Genomic DNA, 23,606 nt, shown 5'->3' with positions numbered 1-23,606 from the left:
GGAACATAACAAATACGGACCGGCAAATGAGGCACCTACTTTTCCTGCTTCGTGAAAGAAAAATAACTGTTTCTGATGTGACCCAGATGATGACAATTTATGACACGGATTCTTTAACATGAGAAGGGCTTCTAAGCCTCGTATGGGCTTGTTGAGTCCCTTCTGCGATTCTTCTTTCACAGGAGATATTTCATAAGCTGTGCAAATGAGGATTGAGACACGAAATGTTTCTGAAACAAAACTTATTGCCCCTGTGATTAGAACAAAAATCCCCCAAACCAACTGAACAAAATCTGTATTCCAAACAGTCCTTGCTGGAAAGAAAAATTTGTCTTCCAAATTAAATAGACTATACAAAATTAAACTCAGTAGAGAGGGAATATTTGTGCCAGGTACTCTCGGATACAATTGCAGAGATATGATATGACTTGCAATATTGTGCAAAACGTGAGTCCTCATTATGATGGGCACTACCATATATAACCAATTTCATCATCCTTATCATCGTCTTCATCTTCATCATCTTCATTAGCTGCTCTTACATGAATCTTCAGTTTCCCATCTTTGTCTTTTTTTGCTGCTTCAGGCTCCTCTTCCAAATCATCCAACAATACAACAGATCCACCACTGCCAAAATCCCCTGAGGTTTCTTGCTCTTCTTCTGAAAGAGGTGAGCAGGAAAGGTCATTCCCTTACATGACACCAAACTCATCACTACCCTCATCATTCAAGCCACTGGCGTTTGCAATGTTACTTTTTAAATTCATTGGTTCACCTATTCATGAAACAGCCTCTAAATTTCAAAGTTCGTCCCGAACTGGGATAAATATATCTCAAGTTACTCTAAAAAATTTACTTGCATAAAAAGCTATGCCTCGCCCTCCTCCTAGAGACCCGACTGGGGAGTCCCAGTTCACGTGCACACAGGCCAGAAAATCGTTACTCGTTTGTAAATAGTTTCATCTCATCACAACTCTGTAAACCGGGCTAAAAATATTCCACAAATTGATTTTATTTGAGTGCATAAACCACGTTCTGCAAATGTAGCAATTGAGCCTAACGCCTGTGATGCGATTCTGGGCATCTCAGACCTTCAAGGTCTCTGCTTTTTCTGTTCCTTCTTGAAGGAGAAAGGCACATCCACAACCACCACTGAGGCACTCGGGAGGAACCCGGCTGAGACCTTGCCTGCCTACGTGTAACAGCTAATCGGCGATTTCACATAGCTACATAATGTTGTCCTGTCAGCAGTATTATGGGGCTTGGCTGTTAACTTATAAACATTTACAAAGCCCTTCCTTTGTCTAGAAAATATTATTCGTTAAGCCCCGGTATATTTGCGTTCCAGAGTATACGGAACAATATATTTAATAACTGTGCATAGCGAACCCTTAGCCTTAATTTTAATATTAACTACTGCATTTTCCAGGCTGGTAGCAAAAGTATCTGCTGATCAGTGGCTATTGCCCGTTGACCTCTGCTGCACTCCCCAGTCCAAAGGACCAATACATACATAAGGGCCCCATTTGTCGTCTGAATAGGAAAGTACAGGAGCCCTTTGGACACTGGTAGTCGTGTTTCGCTGTTGTCGCTTTCGTTATCGTACTCCACCGTACAGCAATGGCAGGGCTTACAACAGCGTTAATTCCTTTGTTGTCTGGGGAAAGCGCATCATTACTCACCACAACTCACTGTCCCCTGTTTTCTGGAGCCGGCTATCTCATTGCCGTACTTATCAACACACCAGCACTGCCCTGTGCTGCCATGGCACTGAGTGGCTTTGTAATAACCTTCTTCGTTGCACCGTGGGATGAAAGCACCTGAATAAAATATAAGGTATAATCAGTAACGCCAGCCTCTGCAGGAGCAAGCAAGTATAGGGAGTATTATGAACTTGTCACTTATGTACATGAAGATCTTTACAACGTTGGCAAGAAAATACATGTAATTATCTGGTTGCCTAAAAGGGAGCAGGAATTTTGTATGATTAACTATTTTCAGCCACTCTGGTCACTGCACAGCGCACAAATGTTTGTGCATATACAGCACATGGCGGGTGATGGCATAAGGTTCTAGAGAGAGGTTCAGTCTGTCCCTGAATGATTCATATTCCCATAGAGCCCCTTTCAGGTTTAACTCCTGGTTTTAAACTTTTCTTCCCAACTGGATTATTACCCCAACTTCATTAATTCTGCATTTCCCTTCCATTTGCACTCCTTCAGCGTTTATCATATAAGTCTTTCCACAGCACTGTAATTATCCCTGGAAGGTATCTGCCATCTGTTTGCCATTCATACTAATCTCAAGCACAACTTCTGACTTACTAAGTGTTCCCACGTATAAACGGAGAAGGAATCATAGAATCACAGAATCGTAACCTATCGGCTTTACAGAGAGGGGCAACAGGATGTGAAGTCAGTAAGTCTTTGGATTTGAAGCCCAAGAGTTGTCTCCCAATAAGCCCCATACAGTGCAGCCTCGTAGAGCGTGGTTCATTCTGGCGTCTGCAGACAGGGAAGCACTCGGGAGAAACCTGTTTTATTGTTCCCACCATTTTCAGCAGATACAGCAAATGTGCTTCAATACGAAAAGCCCTCTTGTCCTTCGAGATGAGGTACCTTTATTCCCAGGGGAGGTCAGTACAGTCATTTTCTCTTCTTTGCCAATTGCTTCAATTTGAAACATGGCAGAAACCCACCCTTGCCCCCAAATTTCTTGTCTCAAATGATTTTTGAGAAAGTATTTTTCTCCTTTGTCAAAGATACCAGTGATTTACTGGTCACGCAGTAAGTTTTTTAACTAGTCTCTTCAGACAGTTCATGTGTCAAAGGGGCTATTTCCACTACATTTTTCACAGAAAAAATGAATGAGAAGGTGCTGCCCAAATGTCATGAAATTTCCTATATAAAAGACATAAAGTGGAAGTCAGTCGATCTCATACACACACACACACAGACACACACACACATCTATATAAAGTGAATCCTTGAATTTCCAAACTCATTGCACTGCAGATCTCGCCTAACATCTGAGTGCCGCTAATGTAGGTCTGGAAGATGAGAACAGAAACCTTTGAACATCTGCAGAAATCTTTGTATATCAGATCAGTTTTTGGAGACCACTTCACATCCATTAGTGAGAGTATTTTAAAGAACTTCAAAGCAGGATGTTATAGCACGTTTGCTTATAGGTACTACCGTTATGTTCATGTACAAATGTAAGCATACTGATGGCTACCAAAGACTCATTTTCACTATTTATAAAAAAAAAATGGTTCTAATAACCACGTATATGTATTTGCCTTTGCAGGTTTTTGTAAGCTAATGCTCAGTGTTCAATCCTTTATTTCAATATTGATTGAGAAAGGTGGTTTGGTTTTTGTTTTTGTTTTTGTTTTCACATTTATGCTCATGTCCTCTCTCTGTTGAGCACTCCGGGTGTTTATCAGACTATACACAACCTCAGGAAAAGAGGAAAAGAGGTCAGGTGCTGACCTTGAGCTGGTGTAAATCAGCATAGCTGTACCCGCGCCACTAGAGCTCCCCTGTTGTATCAGATGACACCTGGCTCCAGGGAAGAATCAAAGGGGGAACCTCAGTGGCATTACGGGGTGAGCCGAGAACGGCCTCTGCATTTTAAACTGTTTCATGCTTTTGCTTTTCTTTGGGCAAGGCAAGCTTTCCCTTCTTCGAAACAGGCCTTTTCTCATAGTTTCGCTGTGTTTCTTTAAGATATTAAAATGTTCCACGCTGCCTGCAAAAGCCATAGATTTAAAAATACATTATGGCCCAGGCTGGCTGCCAACATAACTGTGTGGGGAAAGGATTCACACTTTGGGTCGCAGTGAAGAGTAGAAGGTACTTTTCCTGCTGCATGGGAAATTTGTGCCAATTTGTATGTAACACTGGAGCTTTAAATATTTAGCTATGCACACTAATGTCACAGTATTTGCCAACCATCAGAGGGAAGATTACAGCACGTCCTCTCCGGGGTATCAGGTGCAGGTGATAATCTGGTGAGGACAGAGAGTCACTGGGAGCAAGTGATGTACCGCGTGATAATTCGTCCTGTAAATCCTACACAAATCAGCCCCTGTGTCCATTAGAAATAAGCTCTGGCTACAAGCTCTGCTATTCCGGAGCACGGTATCCGGACAGCCCATTTAGTGGGAACATTTCACCCCGTAATTTGGTTTGGCATCAGAGAACATCCGCGGGGTTTGGAAGGAGAAAGGAGTCCACATGTCCTCTCCAGAGGTCCTGGCGCAGCCGGTGCTTCCCCAGAAGCGTGGAGAGGACCGCTGGTGGACCAGCTGTACTATTAAGCACTACAAAATGTTAGTCGCTCCCCACTGAACTGCCTCAGGCTAGCGAATCCTGCTTCCCCCCTCTCTCTTTGTCCCATGGAGTATTTAATTATTTCATGCAAACTTGAACAGCACTGTTGCATCTATATCCTCTGTCTTTATGGATCCAGACCTATATCTCCTTTTTTTTTTTTTTTTTCTTCATCATTTCCTTATCTGTATAATACTCCCCTTCCTCAGAGGACACGGGGAGAATAATTATACGCTAAAGATAGTGAAGCCCACAGGTAGAAGCCTGACAGAATTAAGTGCCAGTGGGCACACAGCTCCCTGTATTAGCTATTATGTTAGCTGAATTCACAGGGCTGATACAGAAGAAAATAGTGACGGGAGCAGAAATTTATTACCGTAGTGATGTGGGAGAAGCATTATCAGGCTGCACAGTTGTATGCTCTAAAAGTACACTCTCTGCAGTTAATTGTACTCAAGATAAATCTGGTAGGAAAAGATGAATAGTGCTGTTTACTTTTTAATTCAGTCCCCTGGGATGCTAAAGTCTATTTGAAAGCCTTCAAATTCAACATGTCTAACAGCAATGGCTTTGAAGTACTTTGTTGCAACTGTCATGTGTTTTGAAAAACATATAGAGAACAAAATATCAAAAGTCATCATTTTTCATCAGTGGGTACAAGTTAACAGAACTCTTCATGCGTACTGTCCAGACTGTGAATGCTGTGCCCTGTATGTCAGGGACAGGGAGGGAAAGAGCCTAATTTAAGGCTAGTTTCTCTGAAAATATTCATCTCTCCTTCCAATCTTTATTGTTGCTACAAGCGTGTTTTTTGTCACGTGTATGTTTTGGTTTCCATTTGCGTGATTTTTCAGCCAGTGAAAAGACAATGTTTGCCGCTGTATAAATAGCTATGAGATCAGATTAAAATCTCTCAGACAGGTGCCGTTATGCAGGCAGGCTTTCAAGGTAGTGAAGCAAAGAGTTCCTCTCTATATTATAATTTGTGGAACAACCTATGCCCGACACTTCTTGATTTGTTGAGCTCAGCCACTTTCATCCTTCATTTTTTTAATACAGTTGACTAGAAGTTATTTGTGGTAAGGGACCATTCTCACTGCTTTTACTTTGTCATTTTACTCTTGCTATTGCGATGAGATCCCAGTGACACGTGCTACAACTGCCCGTGTGTTGTACTACCTGCAATACAGCCATCATTTTTCCCCGCACACCGGAACAAACCGCTTATGTTTCAACCTAGATGGCATTTATTGCATATAAATAACAGCAAAGCATAAAATAAATATGGGATAGGCAAAGCTATCTGTTAGGAACTGGGCTTCTCATTCTTTTAGGTGGCTTTGAAAATCATGACGCCCACGAGACAGAGAACACCGCGACTTCATCTGCCACAACACGCATTCGAACATCAATGCAAAATATTTACTGAATGGAGCACACACACACACAACTGAGCGATCAATCCTCCCTTCGCTCCCGCAGCTATGAGCAGCAGGAGCCGTAACTCCGAAACATCTTCATCTTTACGTGAACTTGCTCTGAAAGGATGATGGAACTAACCCATAGTCCCTATAGCCTTTACTCTTTATTTAAACCAACAGGTTGGGATTGCTCATGAGGCACCTGAATCTTACATCCACGTGGCGGTGGCATCTGGGAACGGCAGTTTGGCAAAGATGAGCTTTGCAGAACTCTGCTCGCAGGGTCTGCTAACGAGCATCTACAAACACCAGACTAAAATCCGAGAGGAACCTGAGAAAGAGACTGCAATCTGAGCAGCGCTGCAGCAGAGCTGCCGTGTGTGCGCCGCGCTGCAGCTTGTGATGCTGTGGGAACCCGACATCCCGACGAGGGGCCGGGCAGCCCGGGCCGGAGGTAAGGCAGGCTCTTCCGAGGGTGAGACGCAGCGCTTTCTCTAAACAGGGCCTTTAACCTGTGCCGCTATGCCTCGCGTCATTTAGCTCTACGTACACAAATGCTCTGGGACAGATGTTTCAGTAAGAGAGCACCACACAAACGCTAGGCTACGTAACACTGTGATTTTAGGGTATGGAATTAGTTACCTTAAATTTACTCAGTTCAACAAGCTGATTTTTTAGCAATTAAATGGGAAAATGCCATACGGGGATTTATTTCACCTCATTTTAGATATTTCATCTAATATTACATATCCATAGCTAGGAATCAGTTCAGGCTCCCAACAGTCACTAGAGGGAGGGACGGGCATTATCACACCTCACAGCACGGAGCACCCTGCGGGGCGGCCTAGAATGAGATGATAAGAATTCCTGTTTTCACATACACGGAATATACTGAAATATTTTTAAAGGTCATTATGCAAAACTGAACCCTGAGGAACGCGTGCATTGCACCATAACTGGAAGAAGACAAGAACCCATTGGCTATGCACTGTGGCACCTCCAGTCACCCTTCAAAACCAGGAGCCCCGAATATCAAGCAGCGCCCGTACTTATTCTGACCCAGGAGGTGAGGAAGGCAGCATTAAACTCTGTGCAGATGAGGCTTTGCATTTCTGGAGAGCTGTAAATTAGTTCTCAACCCGTTGCCGCGCTGACACCTGGTCTGTATGTTGCTCTCTCGTTATTTGTTTAATTTCATAGTGTCAGGCCTACAGTCCGTGGTGCACATTCCTGTCTCAAAACATTAGTCTCTAATTGAAAAACCATTACTGCATATAGAGTTACAATAATCACAGAAGCTTTAATTAGTCGAGTAAATGAATAGCAAGTAATCGAACTTACCCAACAGACTCTTCCCTCTACTTAGCTTTTGAATTCTATTCATTTCGTTCTGGCAAGGAAGACCTAAAATATAATGTATGAGAATCAGTTTCCAGATGGTACGGGACAGACTCTGTAATGACGCTTCGCTACTGACATGAAATGTAGACTACTGTACACCTGGGAACGAAAGAAGCCCATATGTCGGTACTGTACTGCAAAACAAATTTATGTCATTAGCTCCACTAATTAAAAAAAAAACAAATGCAAGACACTGTGGTTAAGAATGGTGTTTGGGGGCCATTTTCATTGTTAAACCATTTTTCCTCTCTTTTCACCAAACTGACATAATGCCAGCTCTCAAATTTATGATTTGCTAATTGACTAATTTCTGTATTAGTAAAAGAGTAAGTTCTTGAGCCTTCCATCAGCAGCAGAGCCTATTTCCAGACTTTGTGCACTGGCACTTACTACTTCGTTTGTTTTAATGATCAAGAGATATTAATACAGTTCATCTGTGGCATTAAACACTGTCACGCAATGCCCTTTCACACCAGTGCTGGAGAAAAGAGCTTTTTAACGCAGCTGACCGCCAATTACCAAACCATCCCTGTAAGCGGATCAAGCAAACTTAAAACGCGGGGAGACCCAAACAACGTCTCTTTGTACTGCAAACTGCACAACTCACCGCCCGGCTTCTGGAAGCAGTAGCACCACTCGTTGTTCGAAAGCTTCCCATCTTTGAAGGAGTCGCAAGAGTTGAAGAGCGGCTTGACGCACGGCTCGTACTTATCCAGGTAAATGGCACTGATCTCCGAGGGATCCAGCAGCAGGTCATAGTTCATGTCCAGTTTGTTGAACATCCAGCCTAAGGAATCCTTGCAGATGGGCAGTATGCTGGTGTCAAATCCTGTAGGAAGACAGGCAAACATCCCCAGCTGAACCCCCCAGGAATCACTGCTAAGCTGAAGCCTTGCTCATTTTTTTATTTTTTTTTTTTTTTTTTGGCTGGACTCTGAACATCACACTGACTTGCCCAAAGCGGAATGAAATTCTAAGCCTGAACTGGTTGTGTAAAGCTTAAAACCCAAGCGCGGCTACAGACTAGAGCACTACTCGTGCTCCTCAGGAGCTGCGGGGTGGGGAGGGCTGAGATTCATAGCTGATTACTGTAATTCAAAGTTACTTCTACTCAAAAAGTTCTCATGGATCTTTTGTCTGTCCTCAGCCCAAGTGGGTTGGCCTCGTTCCAAGAAACCGAAATGTGATTTGAAAAGGCTGCATCCCTCGTATTTTCAAACTAGACCGAGTCTGAATGAGATTTAAATCCTGTTTCCCAGATCCGTTTCCAGTCCCTTGATCGAACTCTTTCCTACTGTGCTCTCACCTTCCACCTCTCATCCCAGCTTTTTGCTCTTCAAAGCCCGGCCTCCTCCGGTGGGCAACAAAATGCTTTGATCTGGATTGCGAACTGTCTGGGGGAGGCAGGGGCAGAGGGGGGATGAAGCGTCTCTCTCGCTTGCACCGCTGGGAAGACGGCACCACTTCAGCTGGGAGCTCCAGAGAGCTGCACGTGCTCTTGTATGCCATACCAGCAGCATTCGTTCTTGTGGCCTCCAGGATTGTGCAGAAATACAGGATTCTGCTCTTTCAGCTCTTTCCAGACCATCGTCATCATTCATTTTAATAGCCCAAATCCTTAAAAGACTGCAGCAGCAGCGGTATCGCAGAAAGACCAAGCCATGCATATACATACCCACAAGGTATATGAGACGCATGTTCCAGTATTCTGCAGTCTCCACAAAAATAGGGGCATCGCCTTCTTCCACAAACAAGACAGGGCATTGTAAATCCATATTGTCACTGTATTTTCAGCGCATGGTACAAACGTGGACTAATTTCCAAGTTATATCTATGATGCAACTAAGTATATTCGTAACGTAGAGCTAATACAGCTGATAACTGGGGATACTGGTTTCAACAAGGACTCGGCAACGGGCACACATTGGCTGGGGCCGATGCCAGGCACAGAGGGTACCTGACCCACGCACCTCGCGCTGTTTCCGCCGCGCGCGATAACCTGCCTGCGCACCACTCGCTCGGCTCTGGGTCCCGTGGAGAAGCCTGGCGGGCTTTCTCCTTGGGCTGCTTCTTTCCTTGAAAGAGGTCAGGCTCAGCCTTATTTGCTGTAAGCGGCAAGTCCCTTTTCAGGATGCCGCTTTGTTAAAGTGAAACCTAAGATGTCGCTGGAATCGCGCTGCCAGTTTGTCCGAGCTCTGCAGCCTACCCGCTATTTTAAGTATTAATCCAAAGGAGGGCAGCGCTTTATGCTGGAAGCTGTGCTTTTCGTATGCAACTGCAGCTGAAGGGTGTCAGCGACGCGGAGGAACAATCAGAAGGGTTAACTAATGGGAAGGTTTATGTCATTCATAATACGCCTTTCTCTAAGAAAGGAAGACGGTAACACCATTTCCTCAGAGGCAGAGGCAGCTCAGGCAGGGAAGAGAGAGATCATGCTGAACATTTCATCACATTTCTGAGCTGTTATCTCTAACATTATCTAATCAAGTTGGAGGACAGTGAAAAAGCAAAAGGCCGTGTGAATAGATGCAGGGAGGAAGCTTGCTTGCCTTGCTGAAGCAATTAGGGACATTGACTTCAATTATTTTATTCATCTGAAGAAGGCAAGCAGGATTCGGTCACTGTGCAATCTCTTGTTGAATGAAAGGATTTAAGAATCCTTGACTTTGCCTTTTCAAAGCCCCGAGGGGCAGGGCAGGCAGTCCTGCCTCGTGCGGGCGTCACTGCGCCTGATTCCCCTCCACGGGGCAGGTTAAAAGTAGTCCAAGAGGTCGGGGTGGATCATTCCATTGCATGGTGGAGTGGGGATCAGTATGTGCTTCAGCTATCCCGGTTTAACAGCTTCCAGGGGAAAACCAGCTGGGTTCTGTTGGCTGCTCTTTTCCTGCACAGATGCCCTCTCCGGTGATGGCCTTTACACCCTGTTGTGGCACTTACCGCTGTTACGGTGAATAACTACAAGGTCCGTCGTACAACCAGTTGAGAAGGGTACGTGTTGCTCAGCCCTGTGGGTCTCCAAAGGTCACCTCCTAACTGGCAGGGATCAGTGCTGCGAGGAGGAGATCCTGGCGCGAACTTGCCCCTAACAGTGTCTGTGGATTATTTCTGAGTGTTGTTTTCCTCCCTGCCGGGAAGCCTTTATCCGCGTGTACGTCGTCCATCCGGGGATACAGGAGGCAGACTGCCCTCAGTATTGAGCTGTCTGATAGTGACTGATGCCAATACGAAGCTGCTCTCATACCATCAGGGCTTGGATGCGAGATACAGTCATGAAAGGTCACTTACGAAGAGAGTTAATTACATTAGTTTAAGAGGTTTTGATTGTAATTTCTTATAAACAAGGGAGCTTTCACTGTTGTGACCAGACTTCCAGATTAGATTTATTAAGAGGCTGTATTCTTAAGCAGTGCTGCATTATTAGACAGTGTGCTCTGGAAGTCTTTAAATATTACAGCGGTAGGTGCAATGCAAAGCCCTTAGGCTAGACGGTTATTATCAGTGAAAAGGTCAATTCTTTAATTGCCCCTCAGTATGTGGTTGAAGGTGAATAGTAGTATCTACCTCCACTTCGCATTGTCCCCTGGTAAACACTTTTGCCCGTAAATTCCCTTTTGCAACACTGCACCTGCAGTCCAAAACCAGCACTCCCGGATGCTTTGGGCACCCAGCCAGAGGGATGAAAGCAAAGCGTGCCCTGAGTGTGCGACGCAGGCTCTGACTTCGCGCGCAACCAGGGCAGCTGATGGGAAACGGTTCTTGGAGGTCACCTACCTTTACTGGGAGGGCACTGCACTCCCGTCAACTTGATGAGGCCAAGTGATGCTGACTGAATTCAGCGTCACAGAACTCCTTTTTGGAGTCTTTTGATATACTTACTTACAAATATGATGCAATATGGTGGATGAAGTAAAGCACATACTATAATTCTGTAATGAATTAAGTGCTTGGCTAATAGGCTGGACTTCCAGCACAACAGACCTGGCATAACAGTAGCCTCAGTGAGAACTTTTCTGCATCTTTCTGTGCATCAGCTCAGCCCTGCAGTGCCTACGGTGAGAAGCAAGAGAACGGTGCGGGCTCCGTATCCCTCCTGCCCTTGGCTCCTTGGCAGAGGCTGCCAGCGCGGATGCCGATTAACGTCAGCTGTGGTGGTGGCTGCTCTCATTTTGACACCTGCTCACAAGGACCTGGATTGAGACCAGCACAAGTTTCTCATTCCGACTGACAGCTGTTCAGCATCCTAACAACTTTCATTCACTATAGACCTGGAAGGAAATCAAACTGGTGACCTACATGTGAAAGTCTCATAGCGCATTAATACGTAAAACGCTCCACCTCCTCTGAATTAAAATAGAATTAAATTAAAAAAAAGTCTTTAAGTGAAAATCCTAATTAAAAATAAACATACCTTCTGGCACATAAAGTTATTTCCCCCCTTTAAGAGTTGACTTACACGAGCCAGTTTTATTTTATTAAAGTGTACTACAATTAAATTAACTGGGGAATAATTAACCTAATTTTCCCCATCACTTAAAATAAAGGAAGGAGGAGAAGAAATGTTCCCCAGAAAAAAATCTTTTCTATTGCACAGATCTCTATTAAAAGAAAAACAACTCCCAGTCCAACCAAAGAGACTATCGAGATACAATACGAGAATGTTATGAATTATCAACAGGCTCAGGAGCAATTTGAATCTGATCTTACTACCTAATTAGTTTTATTATTTCCTCATGTCAAAGCATGTCCCTGAGTTGCTTATATTATTTATTGAGGAGATTTCAATTGTACAAAGCCTGCAGAAGACAAAGTTCCCGGCCTATGGCGCTTTGCTGGGATCTGGCAGATAGCTCATTAAACGAAGGTCTGAGATTTCAAACACAATGACTTGCCCTCGTCCCTCTCCTTTCAAGAGGGTTAAAGAAAAAAATAAATAGAGTGCACTTCTTTTCTTCACCTGGGGGTGAACTTAATACACTCAAAAAGCTTATTTACACTCACAGTAACGTCTTGAAAATTTAATGTAGAATAGAGAAATCTCTGCTGGAACACCTTCTCTAGACAGCTGATGTGTCTGAGGCATCTTAGTCATCGCATCCCACCATCTGTTCCTTTTCAGGCCACAGGGGCATACCCAAAATGGATTACTTTGAGGATGTGCATGCCTTTTAAGACTCTACAGACATAAGCAAGCCAGTTCAGTTTAATGAAGTGATCAGCCTGGTGAGGAGGACAACACACGCAGAGCAATAAAAAAAGGGCAACGTGTACATCAGAGATTACTTCCAGAGCCGCGTGTGTTCGGTTTGCCAGGATTCATGTTGGGTTTTTTTTGTTTTAACTCAAGTGTGTGAACTTTGCTTTGAATTTTGAGCCCTGTTTTAAGATGTCTTTTATTCTTACAAATGTTTGAACTTGAAGTTGCTGTCCTTACTCAGTGTGTATTTTCAGTGCTACCAGAAGGAATTGTAGCTGCAGAATTTGGCACACGCAAATTAATTCATGAATGCTGTTGCAAACTCTTAAAAAGAAAAACAAGCCCAAGTTTTGTGGCATTCAGAAACAATTTAGGCATCTTAACTCATACAGTTTCTTTCTTTTTCTTTTTAACTGACATATAAGAAAATAAGAAAATGTGCCAAACTAAGTCAACAGTCTAAAAATGAACATTGTTGAGATCAAGTGTTTAAGATCATCAATGCAGCCTTTCATATAAAAGCTGCCAGGAATCAAACTAAACTAAAAAGAGATAACAGCTCCTCTGTGAATCAGAGCAAACACCGCAGAATTGCCAGCAGTGTTTTTCTCCCTGAAATTGCTTCAGAAAAAAAAAAAAGACTCAACACCTTTAGGAATGACTTTGGTCTTTGGCCTTTGGTAAGCTCCTCGTGAGCAGCTCACAGGTCATCTGCATGAAAAACATCCTTTTGACAGCCTGATGAAATGTGATTTCACGTGGTTCTGGGCCCAAAGGACTTCAGACAAAGTTTTACATCTCTGGTGTGTTCTGTCGTGGGGTCTGAAATGAATTCATATCTTGAAATCATGATTAGCTCTACATCCAGTTGTCTTTCTGCACTATGGTTTGGCTTCCTCTGTGTGATAATATCCTGGTTTGGAGTACTGTTTAAGAAGTAAGCAGGACGTATGGTTTTAAAGATACCGACTTTGTTGTAAATCCTGTGGAAAGCATGGGACATACGAAAAAGGTCACTTACACAGACCACGGCTTTTGTTTCACCATATAGGTCGAGGGAGGTCATTCTCCCCCTCTACTCTGCACTGGTGAGGCCACAACTGGAATACTGTGTCCAGTTTTGGGCTCCCCAGTTCAAGAGGGACAGGGAACTGCTGGAGCGAGTCCAGCGAAGGGCAACTAAGGTGATTAAGGGACTGGAGCATCTCCCGTATGAGGAAAGGCTGAGAGCGCTGGGACTCTTTAGCCTGGAGAAGAGAAGGCTGAGGGGAGACCTTATTATGGCGTACAAGTATCTAAAGGGTGGGTTGAAGGAGGATGGAGCCAGGCTCTTTTCAATGGTTCCCAGTGACAGGACGAGGGGTAATGGGCACAAGTTGGAACACAGGAAGTTCCGTTCAAATACACGGAAACAGTTCTTTACGGTGAGGGTGACAGAGCACTGGCACAGGCTGCCCAGGGAGGGGGGGAGTCCCCTTCTCTGGAGATGTTCAAGACCCGCCTGGATGCAGTCCTGAGTGATGTGCTCTGGGCAATCCTGCTTTGGCAGGGGAGTTGGGCTAGGTGATCTCTAGAGGTCCCTTCCAACTCTGAAAATTCCGTGATTCTGTGATATAGTTTTAAGATACAATTACTTGGCACGAATGAAGTTTGACCACAGTTGTGAGCAATATAGCCTGTGGTATATTCTGTCTCTTCTGGAAGAGGCAATCTACTGCCACACGAGCTCAAAAGTAGCACAAAAGGAGTGGCTGCGGAGACACAGACCACCAGTAAATGCTCATTCTGATGTGCTGGGTCTGCTCTACTGCCCCTTTAGGCTCTCCAGCCTCACGCTACGGGGACACTAGGCACTGGGGTCAAAAGAGCTGGAAAAGGGAGCGGCTGAGCGAAGCCTTCACATTCTGTGTGCGCGAACCCTGGCTTCAGGCAGCTCGTACCAGAGAATCGGGGCAGCGAAGTGAAGGTGAGTCACACACCTGGATAAAACTTGTGCATCCTACTTTGCGACCCAGGGACCCACGTGTTTTGAGACATACTATTTAAAAGGATTAATGAGTCCTTACAGAAAATAAATTCGCTTCTGCTCTCTGATGAACATGACCTCTTTTGATGCTGTTATCTGAATCTTTCCCCCCCTGGTGGGTAAATGACATCAAAAATCAGTCATGTTGGCTAAACCCACAGAGAGTAAATGTCCTCTAAACTGTTCATTTTCTTCCTTTCTTTAAAAAAAAAAATGCATCAAAGGAAGCAAAGATGCTGTTATTAAACACCTGGGACACAACAGGCTCCAGCTTTCCACACCATTTAACTGTTGCACCTCCATGGCTGTGTTTTTATTACTCTTTCTCTTATATAAGGTATTACCGGGAAATTGCGAAATAAAATGGAAGTGAGTCTTTTCCTACATTGGCATATTTGGCCCTATGCTTGCATGCCATGTTTTTGGCTTGTGCCACTGACATGGGGTCAGAAAACGCTTGGCCGTAGACTGGGGGTAAGCGTACCCCGCAGCCCACCCCCAAGAAGCGATTCGGATGCCGCCACGCTGATTTGAAGGGTCATGGAGTCTGACTGTACAGACACGAACTATGCCTAGTTAACCTCAGCGCTCGAGAAAAGTCCCTCAGCAGTTTTATTTACTGGTATAGACGTGACCTCCTTGCCCTCCAGACACACTCATTTGCCTGATTAACTCGTAAAGTCTCTCTGTCTCTGACTGCCACTTTTTAGAGCCGTTTGGGGCAGAGAGAGCACAGAACGACTGCAGCTCCTTTCGAAAACGGTGCAGCTATTTATTTGCAGGATCAGGTCTCTCCCGCGTCCCTGCTCACTCGCTGGCACCCGCTTGACGGGACATCGGAGCGCTGACAGCTGAATGCTCTCCCAGGCTGGGAAGCTGCCTACACCACTCAACGTTCAACGGGAAAAGTGTTTTCTTACTGCCTTGTGCCGACTCCGAGCTTGTTGGTTTGATGACACGATTTGCGTCCTCGTGAAGAGCACCGAACCAGTCTTTTAGCCGCGAAGCGAGATTCCTCAGCTCTTTGTCTGTGCAAGCTGGAAAAAGAACAAAGCACCAGATTGAGTCAAGAGCACCGGCGAAAACCCTTTCTCTAGATAGTCCATTAGAAAAATATTGGTTATGGTCGTAAAATCCTTCTCACTGAGAGCTCCGAAGTAGAAGAGAGGGTTAGGGAAAAGGATGCAAGTTAAAGAGAAAATGTAAGTCATTATGAATGATAAGTTGTATTTGAGGATCTCCTCAGTAGCTGGCACGACTTGTGATGGAAGGAGCGCCAGGCAGAGCTACCCGCAGGTTCTCAATTAGAGCTATGCGACTATTTAACTTAAATGTTTTCACCTTTTAGGATCTCAGAGAAAAATATCAGTCAAACAGATGGGGAGGAGGGACATACTTGCCTAGGCATACCACTCGAACAAGACGCTAGGAATAATTTATAACCACATTTGGCTTAGTATAGGGCTATTATCACAGTAATAGGAAATATATATACATACTTATATACATAGAAAAGAAAATTGTTATGTTTCTCTCGTTCTGCTTCGCCACCTCTGAAGGTTGTCAATTCCATTTTCTTAGCTAGGTAAAACATTTCCTTTCTTATAAGTTTTTACTGAGAAATATCTAATTTTTCCAGAGATTTCTGCCCAGGGATTAATGTCCAGCTGAAGCAAATATTTTTAAGGAAGAAAGCTGCATTAGTCACCAGTTTCTGTCAGAAAAAATATTCCTGTTTCTATATCATGTTTAGTGCTTAAAATTCACACGCTCAGTTTTATTATTCCTGCTGTGCACTCATTCCACATTTTAAATGACGTTTCTTGGAATACAGAGCAAGATTTTCTGCCACTGAGGCAGACATCCCTCGCAGGGCAAGCCACAGTATGTCTTCTCCAATTCACTACACATCATAATATTCCTCCTTCCACCTTACTGAAGAACAATTGAGTCCCACAGCTTGTCTTCCCAAGTTAAACTCACTATTCCAATGACTGCAACGAACTTGCTGATACCTCGTGGCTCTGGTGAGTATTTGCTTGTGCTCACAGGGTTTTAGTTTTGGTCAGAAATAACTCTGAAGTTAAAAATAGGACATTATAGCTTTTCCTAACTGCAAAGTTTTTTAGCAGTTGGAGGGGAGGGGGGGGGGGGGGGGAAGAAAAATTTTTCTCATTTTTCTGTAATGCTGAAAGAGTTTGATAGTTTTTCCTATTAAAGATAAAAGCATGAAACTCACTATCCCACTAAGGCTGAGTCCAGGTAAGGAAAAATCAGGTCTTAAAGACCCCCCCCCCCAGCAATTAATGTAAAAGAAAAGGAAGACAATGCAATATTAACTGGAAAGTGGCTTACGTTACTGAAAAAGCCTATCACTTTATTTTCTCACTTGCATTAACACTGTATTTAACTCATAGAAAACTAGATTACCTCACACCGCTGTCATGCCTCGACTCACAAAGTCTTTTATCAGAAAAAAACCACAACACAAGCCAGAGCAGAACAAATTCCATCATCCTGCCTGTAACAAGTCCCCATTAGGAGATGTTGCCTGAAGGGGTGAGGGGGTAGGAAGAAAACTAATTTTATAGGCAATAAATATTCAGGAATGAACTAGCTCTAGACAGGCACAAACGATTTCTTATTTTGTGAATTTAGATCCATAAAGATAAAGATATTTCCATGGTGCACTAATTTCAACAGGAGCTGGGCACCTAAATACCTGTTAAAATGGATGGAGATGCTTTTTTCCCCGTGGGATGGGAGATGCTGTTCCTGCATCCCCTGTTGAATTGTCATCAGCTGATTTTCATCAGACATAATTTTTGCCAAAATACTACAGCAACATGAGAGACCATAATAGCCTTCTTTTCAATAACCTGTCTTCCCAAATGTTTCCTGAGAAGGAATGTACTGATAATCGTATAATCTTTCAGAATTAAAAGTAGGCGGTATCTTTTCTTCCCCTCTCCTAAGTAGCCATCTCGTCCTTTGAAAGGCAATTTTTTCAAAGGAAAAAAGAGAAATGCAGTGCATAACAAGGAAGCGTTGTTTAGCCAATACCTCTTCCATGACAGGTTATCCGTATGTTCAAAGTATTTCACAAATGTATCTCCAGTCAAAACCCCACACATAAACACAGCTTTGACTACTAATTACATCAAGTGGGTGAAAAAAAGATGATTCAGTTGTCCAAGAAATGAGTCACATTGTTTTATTGTGCAAACCTGACACTTATTAAATATTTATTGTAGCACATGACATTTTTAGGAAGCCAAGGCTGGAACTCCGGACTACGAACACCTTCCTGAGACCCTCATCGTGTCTTCTGTACAGCTACACTGAGCTTCATACACACTCAACAAGTCACAGAGAAAAAAAAAAAAAATTAAAGAAAATACCCTTTAGGGCTGTTTTCCTTATTCAGATTTGTGCACTTCCAAATACAAAGACAACTCCAGACGCCGCAGAAACCTAAGGTCAGTCAAATGCTCTGAGGGATACTGTACTTGCTCTCAAACTTGCAATGCCATCCTGCCGCTGCGGAGCACCAGGGCAGGAGCTCAGAGCACGTTCACCTCCTCTCCCGGCCTCAGCACCATGCCGAAGGGCCTCAGCACCGTGCCGAAGGGCCTCCCCGCTGCAAAACTGTCTCTCAAATAAATTACACAAAGCGGTCATTTGGTTTAAACTGCATCGACTGAGGGCAATTTGAATCCATGCTTTTAAATTGCACTAGGAAACAGGATTGAATGCACAGCGTAAGTGCAACAGAAGCAGATTAATTAATGGTAAATCAGACTTGATATGAATTCTCTGCACAGTCCAGCCAATCAAACTTGTCAGGATCTGTAAAATGCCATTCATAACGAAGTCGCTATAGTTTTTTTTTGCTTGTCTGTAATGCGAACCATGTCGAGAACCAGCTTTTGCCGTGTACGTAGACATTCCCACTTACATCAGTTCTCGGCCGGTACCCAAGTGCTGCAATCCATGACCTACATCAGCTCGGTTACACCCCACGGCTGCTCAAACAGCCACAGGACCCCTGTATCCTCCTGTCCTTCCGCAACAATATTTCTCTTGATTTTGGGGGAGCAGGAACAGGCTTTCAGCCTCTTCTATGCCGTAGCTTCCCAAAGACTGCCTCGTTCACTCACTCTCGGGTCCGTCTTTAAAAGTGCACCCCGGATGATGCTTTATCTTATTTTCACCGACAAGTCTGCAAAATGCCACAAACCCTGCAGATTTCCTCTGGAATTTGGTTGGAGGCATGACTTGAGAGTAAGCCCCAAACTGAAGTTTTCTGCATACCAGAGAGGGGTTTTTTTTTTTTGTGAATAACTGAGATATTCCTTAAGCATGTTGCTTAAGGATGATTCAGCAGTGGATTCTCTCTTAGGACTGCAGTCTTTCTTCACAAGAGTAACTGCTGTTTCATGAGTAAAACAGGAAAACCAACTGTGCTGTTAATATGTAGCGAATAATAAGTTTCTTCACGAGACTCCAAAATTTAATGCAAAGTTCAGTTAAATTTCTAGTCAAGTATTTCATGCCCTCAATCTTACTTTCTCCTGCCCATTGAAATAGAGGAAGTATTATTTTACACTTTTTGTAATAAATTTTATTTTAACGCTACCATACATGGTTAAAAAAAAATCTGCCTCTCTACCTAGTGGAACTGCGTTCTATTTTACTTATTTTATTTGAACATTTTCAGAAGTCTCAAATCTGATTTTTTTTTGTTTTGTTTTGTTTTGTTTTGGGACACATTATTTTTAGACATTTCGAAGTGGATTGACATTCAGAGGGCACAAGTTTAATACACGCAAAGGCGGCCCAGCCTCCAGCTGGGTATTGAGGAACCAGAGCACTTAATGATTTATTTCTGGTGGTAGAGGCCATTAGTTACATATCAAACAATTAGGAAGCATAGCTCTGAGGAGCCCCAGATCTAACATCCTCCCATATAAATTTGCATTAGTATAAGTTATAAAGCATTTTGAAGAACGCTCTCATGAAAAATACAGCGCAAATGTACCTCTTTACTATTAATAGAAGTTTTAAGTAACGTTTCTCAGATGAGAACAGGGCTGTAGGAGGAAGAGATGTGATAATGGGTCTCTTGCTATTTGAAGATCTTTAAGGAGAGAATATGTAGGTTGCAAACAATATGGGTATTGACACGACTTGAAGCACTGATTAAAAAATCTGGGATGAAGAGAAGCATCTCCATAGCCCCCCTTGAGCAACTGAAATCTGTCCAGTTGACTGTCAACAGCCATTGAAAACTGCTGCTGTGAAACAGACACAAATGCAAACGTATGCAAATACGCATTCTCACTGCTGTGTGTATTTTCTTCAAGATTAGAGAATCTGGCTTCAACTCATTTCCCACACCTTTCAAAAAGGGAAAACCCACAATACTTTATCCTTGTTATTTTAGCTCCAAAAGTTCTGCCTTAGCAGCCCTCCGATACCGGGTCCCCACATCACTTTAATTTCTGGATCCTTCGGTGCTGATGCGTTTCGATGAACCCGTTGCGCAGCCCTCGACTTCCCCGCGCGCGGCAGGTTGGCACAAACCGGGGTGGTGGGGCAGGTTGGTTAACATCCAGCTCGTCGAGCTGATCGCAGTGCCCTGTGTCTGATGTGGCAGCGGCACCACGAGTGGCGGCAGAATCTGTCACTTCTCTGAGTCACGGCGGTGCGAACGCAGGAGGAGGACCTATTCGCTGCTGGATCCACCCGACACCCTCACACCGGAATCTGCAGATGTTACGAATCATCCCGCAGAAGTGATTTAATAGCAAGCACCGAAAGTGCAGATTTATTCCCAAGGGTGAAGCAATTGGTCCAGCGGTTATTTATTCCTAACAAAGTGAAAGCCCTGTTGCTAAATACCTATTTTCACCAAGCAGAAAACATTAATCCGACCTAATGGAAAGCCATTAGCATGCTGTAAAGGCTCCGGTTTTTATAGGCGTGCTTCCTTCCATTATGGACTTTTTTAGTTCTACAGATACTACTCTATATACATTGGTGGTGAAAATTAGCAGTATAATATTTAATTTCACACTTTCAGGGAGGGACTTTCAAAAGTGCTCAGTGCCAGAAATCAACATTAAAACTGAACTTACCTGTAGAAGCAGAAGATTAAATCAATATTGAATGTTCTCTCACATCCCATTTTTACTCCAGCCTTGCAAAACAATGTTGTAAAATCTCCAGCCGCTAACAAAACAAGCCTTATAACTCATACTGCAGTTGACTAAAGAAAACGGTACTAAGGAAGTACATTACTGCATCAACGTCCCACTTGCTGCCTTAAGGTTCCAGTGCTATGTGACAAGCAAGGAGCCCGTATTGTCCAGAAAAAAGTTACAGTGATACATTACACTGTATTTCACCAGAAGCAAGCTCTGCACCCAGATTCACAGAATGCGCGTAACATGTTTTACGGCATTTGACTTCTCTGTCCTCTATCTGGCATGTATCTTTTGCCTTATCATTACTGTTGTTACTGGTATAATAATTGTTCTTACAAACAGTACTACATTACTACCAAATACACGTGGAGAGACTGGTTCTTTGGGTTCGTATTATTGTTATACAATACTAAATAGTCTCTTAGGTAGAGACTGAGGAGCAGTTTCCCTATTCCCTGAATGCAGGAGCGGAGCACGTGAACATTCCCTGAGCACTGGGCTAGTTTCAACTGTTTCTGTACTGTAGAGGAAAGGAAACTGAAAATGCAGAGAAATTAAAAAAAAAAAAGAATAAAGTAAAAGCTTTAAAGAAAATGCATATTTAGCTCCTGAGGTTACTACCCTTTCCGGCTGCCATGGCAGGATTCATCTTAGAAACGTGTCACTAATTTTGAATCACCTGCTTAAAAAGATGCAAACGTCCTGCTGCGGAGCAGAACGAACGTGTTGTGATGGAGGCGACCAATCACATAATGTGAATAAAAAAGAGAAAACATTGCAAGAGGGCCCATCTCAACCCTTAGTCTGAAATCTCAGACTTGGAGTTCCCTGAGCAGCGCGAGGGAGCGGATGGATTCATGGGAACTAGCCTTGCTTGCTGCCTGGCTCACAAGCGGAAAACCAGCTGGACTGGTAGGACATATTAGTCGCAACAACCAGTTCAGTCATTTGTCCTGGGAGCCTGGAGGACAGGTCCATTTAGTTTTGATTAAAATGTGATATAGCACAAACCTACATGACATCGCCCAAGAGTGATATTATATTCATCCAGTTAGAAATGGGGAAAGCATAGATTCAACAATTCAGAAGGAAAAAAAATTCCAATTTTTCTATTTTTGAAGACTAACATGACAATCAGGTGCAAAGTTATACAATAAAACACGTATTTAAAACCACTGTAATAATACCATTTAAAAAGGTTTGACATACACGCATCATAGACGGAAGCTGGCAGCAGAAAATGCTCATCTTTTGTACTAAGCACTAATTTTTGTATTATTTTTTGTATAAAAGGAAAACGTGGTAATTTTAATCATTCTTTCTCTTGCAAACACCACTACATTTTCTCTCTTGTAGGTAAGCCAACAACTTCTTTCACCCCGCTATAATTGTGTCTGTATGTGTGTGGATTACCACAGTAGGCTTTAAAACTAAAGTAAAAAAAAAAAAAAAGTATCGCTTTCAGGCTTCAGGGAGCGGGACTGCTCCCAGCCACGCAAAATACAAAGCGTGTTCTAAAAACTGCTGCTGCAGGAGCTGATTTCATAGTAAACATCAAGATAAATTCAGCGCTGTGCTAACCCCCCGCTTCTAATGCAACTACACACACATGCATATAAACATACACACGCGTAGATGACGCCGAGTGTTTTATCTGTGATATTTTGGTGATGCAATTGTGGCAATAATTACCTTCTCAAATAGTTCACCGTTCTCAGTCAGAAGGGGTAATGCTCTAATTTTTTCTTTTCATTGAGGCCTCGGGCGACTTACTACAACAATAAAAAATGAACTATTATGCCAATAATTTTACGAAGTAGAAAGGAATGGATTGTTTACTATTACTGTAAGGAAAGGTATTGCATTCTGAATGTGCTTTGCTGGTTCGATAAATGAAGGTCTTCCATTTAAAATCCCTCCTGTAGTCGCCAACATTTCAGGACGAAGTTCTCTGTGGGTATATTTGTCGTACTGCATTTTTGGCAGTCACCGGCCATTCTTCCACAGGGTTGACACCTACGCTGATAACCACCTCTGATCCTTCTGTCACTTGTTTTGCCTTGTCTTACAATACAGCGGCAGATGCCAAGATCCTGCAGTTCAGACTTTGAGATGATTACAGGAGCAGCTGAGTTATTGGGAAGACGAAATGGGCTTTGATCTGAAGCTTCCTTAAAACGGTACATTTAAAACACAAAGCTCAGCTAGAACTGTACGAACAAAGATTGAGAGCTACAAAGCTCACTCTCTAAAGCTGTAGGCAAAGCGTACATCTGCTTTCGTAGTACTCAACGCTAGTTCCTTTTGCGCTCGCATTAATTGTGGAAACCCTGGAAAGTTCATCTTTGCCAGGTGCTTAAGAAGCCCGGAGGCTTATTTTAAATACACCCAAACTATAACGATGCTGGGGGTCTGTCAGAACTGGGCAGAAAGGCTTGCGGGAGTAACGTCCCTCGTGACATTTTGGCCACGTCAGGTACTAATTAAAATGCTATCATCTCCCGCCTGGTCCTTAGCCTCCCAAAATTCGTTTGCCAGCTCGCCCTAATGTCCTCATTCAAATTCTGTCTAATCACCTGAAAGGAGGAATAGACAAAGTTATATCAACTGAAAACTAAAACAGAGCAAATAAAAACGTCTAACTGAATACTGAATGGACTTTTCCAGAAGTTCATGCTGTGCTCTGGATGAAAAACATCTCTGTAGAGTCATCATCTCCCCTCTCGCCTCTCTCCCTTCCTTCCTCTCTGGTTTTCACAGTCTGAGCAGATGTCCTTGACTTGGCAGACGCACGTATGTGCCCAGCGTCTTCTGCGCTGCGTCTCAGAGAGGGCGCTCCAGTTAGCTCCAGTCATGGCTCGGCCAGTCTTTGCAGGAGGGCTGTCTAAGTTCATAGGAAAACTGCCCACTGGTTTGATTTTGAAGCGGAGCTTAAGGCAGACCCGCAGCTCACAGTCCATGGGAGGTTCTCACGGACCCCTGACGTTGCTGCTCACAGCTTCGCAGACACTGCACTCT

General features: G+C 43.5%; 1 protein-coding gene across 1 annotated transcript in view; it reads right to left on the bottom strand.

Moving 5' to 3' along the window:
* Positions 1-470: 470 nt before the first annotated feature.
* The window catches only part of SPOCK1 (SPARC (osteonectin), cwcv and kazal like domains proteoglycan 1), a gene marked incomplete at its 3' end in the record, with an annotated part of 326,243 nt that continues 303,107 nt past the window's right edge, over positions 471-23,606 (bottom strand). The window contains exons 7-11 of the mRNA XM_082489914.1: positions 15,300-15,416; positions 7,767-7,988; positions 7,100-7,162; positions 1,683-1,820; positions 471-661 (exon numbers count right to left, since the gene is read on the bottom strand). Coding sequence (XP_082346040.1) covers positions 471-661; positions 1,683-1,820; positions 7,100-7,162; positions 7,767-7,988; positions 15,300-15,416 — 731 coding nt within the window. The remainder of the gene's footprint in view (positions 662-1,682; positions 1,821-7,099; positions 7,163-7,766; positions 7,989-15,299; positions 15,417-23,606) is intronic.

Source organism: Vanellus vanellus, assembly GCF_965231255.1.
Source record: "Vanellus vanellus genome assembly, chromosome: 13".
NCBI classification, from domain to species: Eukaryota; Metazoa; Chordata; class Aves; order Charadriiformes; family Charadriidae; genus Vanellus; species Vanellus vanellus.
The sequence above is the reverse complement of the archived record's forward strand: the minus strand, read 5'-3'. Positions and strand labels throughout refer to the sequence as shown.